At 39.7% G+C, this 16,930-nt stretch overlaps 1 protein-coding gene across 4 annotated transcripts in view; it reads right to left on the bottom strand.

The window, feature by feature from the left end:
- cntn5 (contactin 5) overlaps positions 1-16,930 on the bottom strand; it is a 329,953-nt gene that overhangs the window by 53,710 nt on the left and 259,313 nt on the right. For all 4 annotated transcript variants that reach the window (XM_051870641.1, XM_051870638.1, XM_051870642.1 and 1 more), the window contains exon 12: positions 16,048-16,192. In XM_051870641.1, the coding sequence (XP_051726601.1) occupies positions 16,048-16,192 (145 nt within the window). The remainder of the gene's footprint in view (positions 1-16,047; positions 16,193-16,930) is intronic.

The following is a 16,930-nucleotide window of genomic DNA, read 5'->3' as shown; positions in this document are numbered from 1 at the left end:
ATATCATACAAATAAAGTATATAAAATAAAAAAAACAGATACAAAATGTCTTAACTCGAAATGAACTGATATATAGACCTACTTACACTCTATGAACAAGTCTTGTCCTTCATTGTTATTTTAACATCTAGATTGAAAGATAGTGTTGTCAATAGAGTCATTTAAAATGTTAATTGGCTGATATTATCTGAGGATTAGTACGTTGATGGCTATCAAAAGACATTAGCCAATTAACTGTTCAAAGCAATAAAAGGGCCATTAATTATAACAATTAGATGATGTAAAAGTACGGATAAAATCCATTTATATCATTTAGCTTAGGCTTAAGTCACAGGCGGGTCTTAAAGAGAAATAGCTGGTGTTGGTAAGGACAGAATGCTCCTATGATTAATATGCTCACCCAAGTATATTGCACGTCAAACGGCCTTAATCGGAATACTGTTAATTTGAGTGGAAGTCAAGATGAGATATACTCCTAATGACATTTCATTCTTTCTGAAACCAAGAGAGAGCAGGAAGGCAAATTAAATTTAACAGAGATAACTAGAGTCTTGCTTTTATCTTATCACTCGCTCTCATTCACTGTTCTGAGAGCAGTTTCAGAGAGCACCTCTGTGCTGCCCTCATATAATGAATTAACTTCAGACAAAGGGAGAAGTCATTTCTTGTCTGGGGTCCAGGGAAACACAATGGAGAGAAAAGTCTTTAGAGTCTCCCTCTAAAGAAACTACTTGAGAACTCCAGCATATGAGCAACAGGGTCTCAGTTTTATTATAGATCTCAGAAAGCCATCACCCCAAGTGTCAAAGTGAATGCTCTAAAAAAGTTATCATCTTGATCAATCATCAAACTTCATACTTCAGGACTTTTCTTAAAAATCAAACTCAGACCTTTTTAAGTAGATGAAAAAGTTAATTGGTAACACTTTACAAATAAGTTCATTTGTTAACATTAGTTAATGTATTAACCAACATGAACTAACCATGAGCAATACATTTGTTACTGTATTTGTTTATCTTTGTTAATATTAGTTAATAAAAATACAGCAGTTCATTGTTTGTTCATGTTAGTTCACAATGCGTTAACTAATGTTAACAAATATAACAGTTGATTTTAATAATGTATTAGTGAATGTTGAAATTAACATTAACAAAGATTTATACATGCTGTAGAAGTGCAGTTCATTATTAGTTTGTGTCAACTAATGTAGTTAAGTAATGAACATTATTGTAAAGTGTTACCAGTGAATACACTGCATTCACACTGTTCCTGAAATTGAAAGTGGACTCACATCTATTTTTGGCCCAGTTTAGTTATGATTAGGTCTCAGTTCACTTTCAATTCACAGTTCACTCGGATTGTTTAGTGGCACAGTGGCTCCCCAACTTTTGATAATTCTGTAAAACTTTTCAGATTTATTCTCAGTATTTGTACTTCCATTTTCTGTGTACCGCACTTTGGAAACAATCAACATAAGCCATTCATTTCACACTGCTCTTAGACTGCTGGAAAATCCAACACCCTAAAATGGGACGCCAATCACTGGGACTAGAACACGGTTATTGTTGTTAACTTATTGATGTTAACGTAAACTAAAATAATAATAATAATAATAATAATAATAATAATAAAAAGTTATGTACTTAACCATTTGATACAATAAAATTATTAAATATGTACATGTCGGTGTATTGTAATTACATTTAAAGTACTTGCATTTAAATAACATCTGTTGTTACACTGTTAACTAAATGTAACCCAAACCATTACCCCAAAACCAACTCTACCTCCTAATCCTAACCCTACCCTTACTCCAATAGCCAAGTTATGTGAAGAAGAATGGTTTTCCCATCTATATTCTAATATTTTTTCTTGTGCTTTGATTGGCAGATGTGTGACAATGAATATTTACAAAGCAATCATTTTTTATTAAAATTCAATTTCTGCCTAAAACTAACAGTCTAGACGAAAGGGAGTCATCAGTCTAATTTCTTCACCATTAATTTGTCTCATGATGTTTGGCTTTCATATTTACAGCATTAGCACTCTGATCCAGCAGATGCTAATGAGAATTGGCAGGCAGAAACTCACAAAGGCGTGACAAAGTGTAACCTGTACATGGAAAATTCATAAGGAGACATTGGCTAAGAGACGTTCCTTCAAGTAGGAGAAAGCGAGAACCCATATTCGACAAGGACGGCAGAAAGGACACGCAGTGGAGACCGGTGGGTATAAGCATGTAAATGAGCCTTGGTGACGAAGGTAGTAAAAATGAAACGTCCCCTTAGAGCCACCTAAAATATATATTAGGCCACTCAATGCAAAGAAGTCACTCTACTCAGGAGAAACTTTTTTTTTATTGCAAGAACGAGTGGTATACATACAGAAATTGTACACATTACACCTACCGATAAACATAAACCACAACAGACAAACAACAATATAAGGGGAGGAACATCTTTGTAAAATACAGCAAGCGAAACATTCGTATGCTGTACAGAAAAGGTTGGATAAACACAGGAAAATATCACGGAACATAATCACAGGTTTCTTTACAATGGACCGATTTTCCATTTCCCTGACTATGGCTTCTTTGCCAATGTTACTGAAGGATTGACCGCAGGGTTTTGAGAGTGGCTGCCCATACTTTCGAACTAATGGGATTAATACTTTTAATTTGGAATACAAAACCCTTGAACATTAGCGGAAATCCATGTTAATTACAAACCTTCATTAACTCCACACAGCTGTCAATGTCAGATAAACGCAGGGCAGCTTCGATCCCACCCCTGCTCCTCACACAATTGAGCTTCTCTTCATCTAGAGACGTCTTCCTTGGATACAGCTAATGTCAGAAAATCCTTTTGCTAAAGTCACCCGTGTCCAGTCAAATACGTCTGTAAAATTCATTTCGCTCATTTCAACGATCATCTGACTGAAAATCCATTTTAACTACTCATTTGAAGTGGAAAAAGAACGTCTTCTTTATCATTCAACAATGCAGTGTGCAGTTAGAGCAATTGGTTTATTTTGATGGTCCTTTTAACACATTCTGTTGACTAGAAGTAACATTGCACCTACATGCCTACTAACTCTCATTAGAGTGTTAGTAGAGTATTAGTAGACTGGTGGGGTTAGGGTTAGAATAAGTAGCGTGTAGTTGCAAAGTTACTTATAGTCAGTAGAAGTCTAATGAGAGTTAGTTGACATGTAGTTACTAATAGTATGTTCAAAAGGGACCAATAAAATAAAGTGTTACAGAGTAATCCAAACAAGAAATACGATTCTCTCTTGGATCTTATACGTTAAATTTAGGCTTATCCACCATTTCATTACATATCTGTTCATAATGGTGGTAGTGCTGATCTGATTATTTTAAATCGTATTAGTTCTTGTGGAGCTTCCTAAGCGAGAATCACTACTGTTTATACTTTAAGGTTAGGGATTTGAAGAAACTCTACACTTCAGCACATAACTCATCCCACACAGTTTGTGCTGTAGACATGAATGATACTGCAAACTATGCATCTTGTTGAGGTATGTTATTACTTTTATAAGCAGCCTGACATATTTCAATCTGGAGAATGATAAATTGGGAGAAATAATCCCCTACACTTACATTGAAGGAGCAATTTTTTTTTTTTTTTTTTTTTTTTTTACTTGGGCCAGAGAACAACCACTTGGCCTGGCAACCTCTCAGAACACCATAACAATGTGCTAAAAACAACTCAAATACCTTAGTAACTGCATAGCAACATTCTGGAAAAGATAGCTCTTTAAAGATTTTACACACATAGTAATAGTTCTATTTAGAACCATATCGAACTGAAGAACCCTTTTATGATGAAATTGTTCATGTTAGAGTTTAGGTTTAGATCTGTTCATACCAAGGATGATAACTATAACAATAACAATTAAAGCTGCAAGCAACGATGAAAATGCCCTCGCACCCGGGCTCACCACCACCTGGTGGCCTTATGGTGCATTCACACCAGACGCGAATGAAGCGTTAAGCGCGAGTGATTTACATGTTAAGTCAATGCAAAGACGCGAATAGACATCCTGCGGCGCGAATAGAGCGTTTTGGGCGTTTGACGCGATTCATGCGAATCACGTGAGTTGAAAAATCTGAACTTTGGCGAAAATTTGCGCCGCATTAACTAATCAGGAGCTTGCTCTAGTAGTGACGACGTAGCGTGAGGAGGCAGAAATCCAAAACAACACGGAGGACAAAATCATCCTTGCTGTACGATACATCTTTGTACTTTTTTAGAAACAGGAATAAAAAGGATTTTGCTTGGAAGAAAGTGAGTGAGGAGGTCAGACAATCTGGTAAGTTGTAAAAAAACGCTCTTTACTCAATTTGAGCTCTATATATATATATATATATACACACATATTGAGGCTACAAGCTAGCTAAAGCCGGCAAATTGAGCTTATTCGCCTTATTTTACATCTACTTTCCCGCTGATGAGTTGATGTGTTTATTCAGAGGAAGTGTGCAGAAACGAGACGAGCCGCCTGGCAGAAGCCCCTCTCATGACGCGAATTCGCGTCTGTTGTGAAGTGAATATCACGCGCGATTGAAGCGAGTAAACTCAAAATGTTCAAGCGTCCAACTACGCGCGAATAGCGCGATTTATTCGCGCAAGTCGCGTCTGGTGTGAACGCCCCATTAGGAAAACAGCGAACAGTGGGCAACATGCATGTAAGCGAGTAAATACAGAAGAATTATGACAAAGTCATTTCAAAGTGCCCTACTTCCTTCTACCAACAGGTGGCGCTTTGACCGTAACTGAATATTGCCATGTAGATGTCTTCAGGCCAGGACTCTAATAAAACATGTGAAGTTTGGGGCATATCGGACATTGTATGCCCGAGTTACAACAAATTCCTGTTTCATGGCGAAACATCGAATTTTGTCAGGCCGCCACGGACACGCCCTTCAAGGAAAACTCTAGATCTTCGCAATTTAACATCGCAAATGCCTTTAGATTAGACTGACTAAATATGACCTTGATCTGATTAAAGCTGTAGGAGAAGTTTGTTAAAATACAACGTCTGGAAATGGCAAAAATTGCACAAATTTTGCAAAGTTAATTCAAAATATCTGACTTTCTGTTAGTTTTCAGATTTTGCTTTAAGAGACTTTTTTTTAGGTATTGGGCCATTAGATGTGTGTACAGCATTTCATACTTGTACGTGAAACGTAGCATCAGGGGCACTTCATTGAAATTTTGTAGGTGGCACTATCAAGCCATTTTGCCACACCTAATTCTGAAACCCATATCAGACGTAAATTTTCACCACTTCTGACGCATCTGGAAAGTTTCATGAGTTTGAGCATGTTTAGGCCCTCAAAAATGTGATTCCCCTTTCATGGCGAAACATCAGACTTTGTCAGTCCGCCACAGACACACCCTTCAATGAAAACTCAAGATCTTTGCAATTTAACTTCGCGAAGGCCTTAAGATTAGACTGACCATATATGATGTGCTTCTGGTAAAATCTCTATGAAGAGTTAATCACAGTGTAAAACATGACATTTCCTGTTGCCCGCAGGTGGCGCTATGACTGTAACTGAATATTGCCATGTAGATGTCTTCAGGCCAGAACTCTAATAAAACATGTGAAGCTTCGGACAGATCGGACATTGCATGCCCAAGTTACAACAACTTCCTGTTTCATGGTGAAACATCGAACTTTGCCAGGCTGCCACGGACACGCCCTTCAGCGTAAACTCAAGATCTTCACAATTTAATGTCCCAAAGGCCTTTAGATTAGACTGACCAAATATGATGTTGATCTGATTAAAGCTCTAGGAGGAGTTCGTTAAAGTAGAACGTGAGGAAATGGCAAAAACTGCCAAAATTTTGCAGAGAAAATTCAAAATATCTCACTTCCTGTTGGGTTTACAGATTTTGCACCTAGGGGCTTTTTTGTAGGTATTGGGGTGTTACATCTGTCTACCGAATTTCATACTTGTACGTGAAACATAGCACAAAGGACGCTTAATTGAAATTTTGTAGGTGGTGCTATCGAGCCATTTTGCCACACCTAATTTTGAAACCCATATCAGACATAAATTTTCACCACTTCTGACGCGCGTGCAAAGTTTCATGAGTTTTCGAGCATGTTTAGGCCCTCAAAAATGCAATTCATTTTGGAGAAGAAGAATAATTGGCCAAGCAATTACAATAGGGTCCTCACACCATCGATGCTCGGGCCCTAATAACTATAAAGTTTTAAAAAATGTTCTAATTGAGAATAGGGAAATTCACACCACAACTATAATGGTAAAGACATAGTAATCAATGTCAGAAGTTTTTTTTTTTTTTTTTTCTCCAGTTGATGAATGATCAGAATAATAAAATTCGTAACTAATATTAAAAACGTTTTATATAGCACTTCTGATTTAAACCTTTAGGGTTCTGTTATTATTCTGTTAGCCAAATAACCCTAATCTGGTACTAATTAGAACAATTTTTTTCTTAATGACCCACAGCTTTTATTTTTTTTATTTACTTATTTATTTTTTTAAAATATTTTAAAGTTATAATTTAATGTCATGTGTGTGACCATCAAGTATTTTTTCTTAGTAAATTATCTTTACAGTTTGAATACATGAGTATCATTATTATTTTCAAAAAGTCCGCTTTAGCGAATCAGCGCGCAATAATCAGTTCAAGGCTTTTGAAGTGACAAGGCTTCTAGTCACTTCAAAAAGACGAGCTAGCTGAGGGGAGTTTCGTCAAAGCTGACTAAAAGTGATCGAGGATTTATAATTTCGACTCCTGCAAGTCCTTGTACACTTTACACGTCTTACATGCTGAACCCATGGTTGTCCTTTTGCGTTTGTGTGTGTGTGAATGTGTGCCGATCTGTTAGTGTGTGTTTGCGTTTGTGTGCACACGTGTTTGAGTGTGTTTTAAGTGCAATTACTTGGTTTTGTTTAACTCTGAAACAGTGGGAGTTATCTGCTTTTGCTAAAAAACAAACTTTTAATATATATATATATATATAAACATACTTTCAATGAACTTTAATTTTGTAAGTTACCTGTATTTTTTGGAGGTATTAATACTTAATCAAAACAACCCAACTGCAGTTTGATTGATATTACTTGGAATGCACAATAAAAAAAACATGATTTGTGAGAATTAATAAAAGTGGAGTTATCTGTTTTTTGCAAATGAACTCTTCATTTTTCTAAAACATAATTATACCGAACTGCATAAGGTAATTTTTTTATGAGTGCCATCCTTTTAATGATGTTTTTCCTTCATTTTGTTTCAACCAGACATTTTTCGCTTCACATCAAAATAATTATTATTCAAGAGGTGTATTCAACTCGTATTTATGAATTGCATTTTGATTTTATTTCTGAATAAATGAATATATTTAGACAAAAACTTTGGATCAATTACACAGTGTCTCTTTCTGTAAAATGGCCTTCACAGAAGACATTGCATCACTAAAAAAAAAAAAAAAAAGCAAAAAAGAAAGAACTATATCTGCCCTTGCCTTGTCACAAAAAAAGAAAATACAATAAATTGCTCGAATTTGCTGCACAATATATCAGATCACGCAAGCTCAAAGTCCATTCATCACCTTGTTACCTGAAGAACGGAGCATTCTTGGGCTGTTCACTTCTCCCATCTATCAGTAGTCACTGTGTATAAACAAACATCTATCACACGGCAGACAACATCATTTCAAATATGATGCGCACCACTTTATGAACGATTCTATACAAATGGCGTCTGACAAACCACGCAGCTGACCTCAAGAACACTTTGTTCTGACTCTACTGTATCTTTTATTGCAGCATGTGGCTGCTGGAAGGGCAAACAGCATCTGAATGCTGGTTACACCATTACTTGTGAATTATTGATTTGAGAGAATGGAACTATGGCTTGATAAGCAGCAGGAAGTGAGGAAGGGTGTCAAGGTGAGAGCTGGCTTTGTGCTGCGTGTGGACATTTTTAGCGTCGCTCTGCGGTCTGAGCCGAGGCCTGTGCGCACGTGCGGTTGTGCATTATGACTGGTCTGGGGCTGTTGGGCTGGCGAAGCCATTTTGCAGGACAATTTGAAAAGAGCGCAAATCCCAGTGGCTATTTCTCAGAATAAATTGCCTGCTTTGCAACAGCACCACTGTCAGCAGAAAAGCCGTAAATAATTTTGCAACGTCCACTTGCAACCGCGCACGGCCTGTGATAAATATGTGGTGAATTGGGGACTCGAGGTCTCGAATACCTGTTAGTTGAGGTGTGTTCAAATGTATTTGTATGTGTGTAGGGCATCATTTTTATTATTAAGTGAGGGTGTATTTTGCTGTTTCTCATCAAAGCCTTTGCAACTTGTAGAGAGACAAAGTTAGGTCTCGGTGACCTTGTTTTTACCCTAAAATGAATGAATTGCTTAATGAAAGTCAATACAATGGCTTAACCCTGTACTGTTGATGCAGAGACAAAGCGGAGAGAGAATCCACATGCAAGCACTACTTTATTAGAAACATAAACACAGATGGTCCAATCCGAGCACAAAAGTATAATCCACACAAATGAGTCAGGAACATAAACCACAAAGGCAGAAGAGCAGCAACATAACTAGAACTCATAACTAGACACTCATAGCAAAAACAGTCACAGCGAAACAATGACCAACAAAACAAAACTGAAACACAGGGTTCCATTTCGATACGGTTCACTCACATTGCATCAGTTTGCTGACGCTTATGGGGAAAACTCAGTTTTCTTCGAATCCTGACGGGTGATTGGTTTACGTCTGTGAAACTGCACAGACAAATTGCATTTAAGCCCGCCAAAATGGGCGGGGTTGACTGCCTATATAAGTCATGCAGAAATGCCATATTGTCAGAATCTTTCTCCTTCAGCACAAAGATCCTTTCTCGCTGTTCCGAAGAAGAGTGAAGCCTCTACCCGCTCTTCTTGCTGTTGAAACAAGCCTTGCCGCGGAAGGCCAGCCTCAGTGCCCGTTCAGCCCCAGCTGAAAGTGGAACTTCAAGTCAAGACATTTCCGAAGCGCCAAGGGCCTCGCCCCAAGCTAGAGCTGGACCCCGTGCAGCAGAAGCAGTCCTGATACCTAAGGATGGAGGAGGAAAGGGTTAAGTCCCGCTAAGCCTTGTTCCCTTAGAAATCACCACACTTTTACCAGGTCGGGGTAACACTGGGCTTGGTTTCCAGGAGGAAAGTGGTTGTGGCGGATGCCTCCAAGAGGGGCTGGGGTGCCTTGTGCAACGGCAGAATAGCCTTCCAGTTCTTCTGGTGGCACCACACTGGCAGAACCAGCCTTGGTTCCCAGAATTGGTCCCGCTACTGTCAGCAGCTCCGTGGCACATACAACTGAGGAGAGACCTTCTCTCTCACAGGCGGGGGGGATGATTTGGCACCCCCAGTCAGAGTTGTGGAACCTGCATGTTTGGCCCCTCGATGGGAGCGGTCAGGCCTTCCCCAGGATGATCTGTTTTTTCAAGCTGGTGATTAGCTCGGAAAATCAACCCTGCTAAATGCAAGATTTTGCCAGTTCTCACGTTTCTGCAGGAGATGCTGGACGGTGGGAGCGCCCCCCTCCATGCTCAAAGTATACGTGGTGTTCGTGGTGGCGAATCACCTGGTCGTTAAGTTTCTGTATGTGCCAAAAGTGCTTTCCACCCCATACAGAATGCAGGTGATAGCACTGTCAGCTCTTCCGATTGCGGAAAATCAGCAGGCGCCTCATCCATTCTGTCCCGTCAGGGCCCTTTGAGTGTATACTGAGCCGATTTCAGCTTTTTTGTCAGATTTGTCAGCTTCGGAGGCCGCACTAAAGGGCTGCCGGGTTTGAAGCAAAGGATCTCCAGATGGATTGTGGATACGATAATGCTGGCTTACAAGTCTGTTGACCTGTTGTACCCCCTAGGAGTTAGGGCTTACTCCACTAGAGGTATGGCCTCCTCTTGGGCGTGGTCGAGCAGAATCTCTATTGCAGATATCTGTGCAGCGGCCAGCTGGTCCTCGTCGTCCACTTTCATCAGATTTTATAACCTGGACATCCCTGCTCTCCAACCACAGGTGTTATCAGTCTAAATGCTTATGTACTATGTAGTCAGCCTCCAACAGCAGTCTGAGCCTCTCCTTATGCGGCTGATTATGGGGCCCTCAAACGACTGCCCCTAAAGCCGCGCACACACTTAACGATTGTAAGGCGGATTATGAATGTAAATTGATACTTATGACTGATCGCGCTCAAACGCGTCCAGTCAGAGCTAGTTGTGTTCAGTCGGCGATTGCAGTCAGTGTTCAAATTCCGTGTGTAAGTATAAAAATCTGCTTCAGTCGAAAGAAACAGTCTTTGTGTGTTGTGCTCAGTCTTGTTTTAGCTAGTCATTAAAATGTGTCCCAAGCTTAAGCTGTCGGCTCGCAGAGCGGCTTCCATTCTGGGCTTGTAGCATGGCGCTATTGGATTCCCCATAAGCATCAGCGATCTGACGCAATGCAAGTGAACCATATCGAAAGGGAACATTTATGGTTACTTGCCATGCTATTACGCTGCCTAGCGAGTCATGCTAGCTGCTCCTCAGTTGAAAGATTCTGACGATATGGCATTTCTGCATGACTTATATAGGCAGTAAACCCTGCTGTTGGCGGACTGAAATACCATTTGTTTGTGCAGTTGCACAGACGTGAACCAATCAGGCTTCAGGATTCAGAGAAAACTGTGTTTTCCCCATAAGCATCAGCGATCTGACGCAATGTGAGTGAACCGTATCGAAAGGGATCATTTATGGTTACTTGCCATGCTATTACGCTGCCTAGCGAGTCATGCTAGCTGCTCCTCAGTTGAAAGATTCTGATGATATGGCTTTTCTGCATGACTTATATAGGCAGTAAACCCTGCTGTTGGCGGACTGAAATGCCATTTGTTTGTACAGTTGCACAGACGTGAACCAATCAGGCTTCAGGATTCAGAGAAAACTGTGTTTTCCCCATAAGCGTAAGCGAACTGACGCAATGCTCATTCCCGTTATCTCAGGGAACCAGGGTTACCTGAGTAACCATTAATGTTATAAATACACAGGGAAACGAGGGCTAAGAAACAACAGGTGAGAACTAATCATGGTAATCATGGTAACTATAGAAACAAACAAGGGACAAAGCAAACGAACTGACCACAGTAAGAGAACACAGAAACAATAGGAGCAGAAAACACTTCAACAAGTCCTATAAAGACAGGGGAACACAACACAGGAGTCATGACAAACCCTGTTTCAATAAACCCTGTTTATTGAACATTTAGACAAAAACTTAAAAAAAAAAAAAAAAAAAAGTTTGCATATTTCTATTTTGTTGAGTACTAATTTTATACATCAGGCTTATTATAGTTCACATAGTGTGATTTAAAAGAATATGTAGCTCATACTTGAGGAGGAAAAAACACTCAAACTGAGCAAAAATATGCAATTTGGTGCAAAAAAAGTAAGAGGAAATTCTGATAGCTTGTAATGTTAATCAATAAGAACTAAATAACAGTAGAGCAGACTACTAAAATAAAATAAATATCAGTTTTCAATCTATATCTCCCAATAAAACATCTTAGTAAGATGATATTTAAATTCTTAGTTTTATGATCAAAGCTCTGTAGTTTTATTGTGGGGGCCAAAACATATAGTGCAATGCAATACAATGATGATTGAGAGATGAATAAATAAATATTCCTTAAAAGCCTGATGTATCATATTCGATACTCACATTTTAACATGATTTTTCTAAAAATAAGCTTCATTCCAGTAAGTGTTCATCTTGAAATTTTGAAATATTATCACATTTACATTATAAAAAATAGTAAAGATTTCACAGCAAAAAGATGTGTACCTTTTACTTGCTAAAACAGTATAAACATTTCAGACAAAAAAAAAAAAAAAAAAAAAAAGTTTTTCAATAAAGTTTTGATCATGTTGATCATTTAGAGGCCTTAGAAATGTGTATCAAATATGATACTATAGGCTTTATAGGGTTAAGATCATTTGTGAATTTGCATCTTATTATGAAAATCAGTGATCATGTAAAGGTTACAAATTAGCACAAAATTATGCATTGCAAATGTCAGCATTGACTTTGAACATGCATATCCTTTAGAAAGAGAACCTGCGGAAACTATAATAGGAATATGTTAAAACACTGAAAATCTCTTCAGAGACACATGCTTCATAACGGTTTCAGGTTTCATTACAGTCTTGGCAGGAGTAAATTAGCACACGTTCGGTGCCAGAGGCACATGGCATTCAAAGCAAGGTGTAAATTCACATGATGACAACACTCAAAAGTGTGAAAAGAGAGAGAGTCTATCAGATTTAAACATCTAAAACTGGTGGGTCGCAGGTCTGTCCTGATAGGGTCATGGACTGAAGAGAAGATAAAATACAACTTTAAAATAATAAAACTCAACTAAAATCCATATTATGCATAGTTGAAAACACCTTGCACATAGATCCTGCTCTACCTGGTTTTCCGTGCTCACAGTGCTTTACAGAACAACCCAAATGGATCACCGTGGAGCTTGGTCCACCATGGAACTCACCAGCCAGGCCCATCCCGGCCACTGGATCCATCTCATGGACAAGTCTGGCATCCAGTGTGGCGGATACTCCACTGATGTCGGAGCATTCCAAGACAGTCCTAGCGGTATCAAGTCTGGTCGTCTCAGTGCTTCCAAGTCCATTGGTCCCAAGTCCGGTGGTTCTGGAGGTCTTCTCACTGTCAACTGTTTTACTTGTGATGACGACCACCATATTGTGTGTTTGGGCTCCACACACGTCTACAGCACCTTCACGGAGGCCAGCTCTGAACTCTCTGCCTGTCCCGTCTCGCCTAAGGAGGCAGTTTTGGAACTCTCGGTGCTCCCTGTTTTGGCCAATAAGCCAGTCAATAAACTCTCTGTGCTCTCTGTTTCAATTCCACCATGGTCTTCAGCCCCACCGGCTCCACCACGGACTTCAGCTCTGCCTGCTTTGTCCTGGTGTTCTTCTGCACTTTCTGCTCTGCCTTGGTGGTCTTCAGCCCTGCTTGCCTCACCTTGGTGGTCTTCAGCTCCCCCTTGGGGGTCTTCAGTCCTGTCAGCTCTGCCCTGGGCCCTTCAGTTCCCCCTGCTCCACCGTGGCAGTCTCTAGCTCTGCCTGGCTGGCCACCTGCTCTTTAGATTTCGTACTGGCTCTCTGCTCTGCCGGCTCTGCCCTGGCTAAGGAGGCAGTTTTGGAACTCTCAGCACTCCCTGTTGTGGCTAATGAGCCAGTCAATCAACTCTCTGTGCTCTCTGTTTCAGTTCCACCATTTTCTTCAGCCCCACCGGCTCCACCATGGACTTCAGCTCCACCTGCTTTGTTTTTCTGCACCTTCTGCTCCACCTTGGTGGTCTTCAGCTCTGCCTTGGGGGTCTTCAGTCCTGTCAGCTGTGCCCTGGGGCCTTCAGTTCCCCCTGCTCCACCGTGGCAGTCTCTAGCTCTGCCTTGCTTGCCACCTGCTCTTTCGATTCTGTCCTGGCTCTCTGCTCTGCCGGCTCTGTACTGGCTAAGGAGGAAGTCTTGGAACTCTCAGCGCTCCCTGTTGTGGCCAGTGAGCCAGTCAATAAACTCTCTGTTCTCTCTGTTTCAGTTCCTCCATGGTCTTCAGCCCCACCGGCTCCACCATGGTGGTCTTCAACTTCGCCTTTTGGGTCTTCAGTCCTGTCAGCTTCGCCCTGGAGCCTTCAGTTCCCCTTGCTCCACCGTGGCAGTCTCCAGTTCCGCCTTGCTGGCCACCTGCTCTTTCGATTGAGTGTCATTGTTTGTCTGGAGCTGGTGTGCTGCTGTCGACTAACAATGAACTATTGCTTGTATATACTCTTGTGTACCTTATGTTGTCGTTCGTTATTTTCACTTTATTTTTCACTAAGCATTATTTTGTTTCACTTCAGCTATGATAAAGAGGCATCCACTCTTGCATTACGTGTTTGTGCATTTGAGGCGGAGCAATGATCAACAGTGTTTCGCTTACTGCACATTTAAGACCTGTTCACTGAAAGGTTCTTTAGGGAACCAAAAAAATGTTTCTTCTATGGAATCACTGCAAAACCCCCCTTTTGGAACCTTTTTATTTTTAAGAGTGTACTAATACAATATTTACACAGTGTATGTTTTTCTTCTGCTGCATGTACAAAATCATCCAAGTTTCCTATTCAGCTTATTTCATAAACCATCACAGCACAACCAGTGACACCATGAAAATAATATTAATATTATTAATTCTTTCAGATGAATAGGCCCTTGTGTCTAGACGTGTCTGTGGCAGAGAATCTCTGTTATTAAACAGCAGCCCTTTCACAGACTTGTTGCCGACAGCGCTCAACGGGGGCCGATAATTTCAGATCTGTCACTCATGATGAGTGACACGTCTTCTCCATCAAGAGCTTGTACATGGGCTGGCGCTCATTTTCCTCATGCTGATTTAAGATTATGCATAAATGAATGGCTACAGTGGATACACTATCAGCCAACAAGGTCTACAATTTTATGGCTGAAACAAGCTATATTTTAATTCTAATGAGGTTACATGTACAAGACCTTAACAGATGAATAAAGCAGTATGTCATAAATTAACCGATTCCGAGTGGCTGCATTTAACCCCGCAGTCTGTTCTAATGTGTATGTTTTAAAATATTTTCCTTTCACATCCAAAACTTATTAGACTATAAAAATGGACAAAACACTCACATCTCCTTAATGTGATAAGTGTCATAAAATCAGCAATCAATTAAATACACAGAGTATTAGATGGTAAATATTTAATAGACGAGTTGTCAATACAATATATAATCTAGGGTATGACTTTACCCCCAAATTCAACATGTCTGACACAAAATGGTAACTGCAAATCCATTTTCACTGCCTGTATTCCAGTTGTTTCTGTGAATTACAGTGATCCATTTGCTTTTCTTTTCAGTAGCTTTCAGCAGTCTGTAAAAAGACAGTTTCGATTTCTTGCTGCAAAGCTCTTTCCAATTTTGGATGTGTTTTTGTGTGATTTTCGCTGCATTCACGATGAACACTAATGTTGCCACTCAGCCTTTTTTCCACTCAGTGGGTGTAACCGCAGTGACTCCTGCCTACTGTGATGTCACATGCAAAGTATAACAATAATAATAGTTTGCATGTTTTGACATGATCTGAGCTAAGCGATTGTTAGATTTAATCACCATTGGCAGCGCGATTTATTGTAATGCTTTTTTACTCAGTTGGTCAGAAGAAAAGTGGCAGACATGTTACTTGTTTAGATTATATTTTCCAGTGAAAATTCTTGTTTTGGTCATACTTCCTAGATGTAGAATCTGTGATTCCGAAGTACAGTATCCACACCGATGTGGTGACTGACAGCAAACATTACATTCATCTGTGCTGAGGAGCCGTTCTGATGCACAACCCACGTAAAGATGATAATTCCGCAAATAACTGCAATTGCAGGTTTCAAACAGAGATGGCGACAAAGAGGCAAAACTTATGGACTGCAGCTTTAAATAGATTTTTTTTTTTTTGGTAAAAATATAGATGTCTTTACTGATACTATTGATTAATTTAATGCATCCATGCTAAAAATTACTATTAATTTCTTAAAAAAAAAAAATAATAAAAAAAATACTGATCACAAACTTTTGATATACATGACTAATAATAGGAAATCAACACGACATCAATCACAATGCAACCTTGCATAGCAAACTAGCCTAATTGCTCTGAGAGTGCAAACAAACCTGTCATCAAATCGCACCTCAGCAGAGCTGAACCCAGCATGAGACCGGTAATCATTGGACAAGAACATTGATTAAAGCCCCTGAGCACACAGATTCATGTAAATGTATGCATGTTTATGGGCATATTTAATTGGAATCAATTAAAAACACAGACCCTTAGGAGTGGACTGCCACTGCTTCATCCCAAATCCTGATAATTATCTCACTTTCATGCAAAACATGTACAGTCACAGAGCTAACTTCGCTTCAACTAGGTTTCAGACTCACCTTCGGCTGGGCTGGACTCTTCTATCATTCTTCCTCCAAGAGATTCTGGGTTTGGGTGAGGCACGTGGCCGGCACTCCAGAGACACGTCTTTCCCAACGGTCGCGATGAGCCGGACAGGGCTGGTGCTGAACACGGGGGCTGATGCTGTTTAAAAACAAACACATATCCACTTTAAAGGATTTGTTCAATGAAAATGAAAAATCATGCCATCAACTCTAATGAATTTCTTTCTTGCGTCCAACACAAAAAGAGAAATTTTGATGAAGGTACAGGTCATTCTTTTCCATGCAGTGTATGGACCACTTTTAGGAGATATTTATATGACAGTTTTCAACTAAAAACAGAACACTTTTTATGTGTTTTGGCTGTTCATTTACACAACAACGGTGTTTTGGGGGCCTGAAAACGCAAACTTTTGAAAACTGCTTTCAAAGTGCAAGTTTTTGAAAACGATACCGTTGTTGTCTAAAATACAAAAATGCGAATTTGTGAAAATGGTGACGTCATGAGCATGTGTATTATGTGTTTACTCAATAGGAGTGTAGTGTTTCTTTACAAAGTGACATTGCCAACTACTGGCCTGGCATGCATAATACAGCATTTTTAGTCATTTTTGCAGATCCGTGTGAACAAGGATCGTTTTGACAATGCTGACGTCTGTGCGTGAAAAACGGAAAAGGAAAAGCATTTCCATTTTTAGTACAACATTGTTGTGTAAACATACCCTTATTGTGCTTTTTTTTTGTTGTTATTCAGTCATCATTCATTTTCATTATGTTTAAAAAAGAGGATTTTGTTAAACATTTGTTGTGTTCCATAGAGGAAGTAATCCATAATGGTATAAAACAAGATGAAGCTGACTTTTTAAATTCCTTTAAGAAA

This window comes from Ctenopharyngodon idella, chromosome 18 (assembly GCF_019924925.1).
Source record: "Ctenopharyngodon idella isolate HZGC_01 chromosome 18, HZGC01, whole genome shotgun sequence".
In the NCBI taxonomy this organism is placed as follows: domain Eukaryota; kingdom Metazoa; phylum Chordata; class Actinopteri; order Cypriniformes; family Xenocyprididae; genus Ctenopharyngodon; species Ctenopharyngodon idella.
Note: the sequence above shows the minus strand (reverse complement) of the source record. Positions and strands in the feature narration are given on the sequence as shown.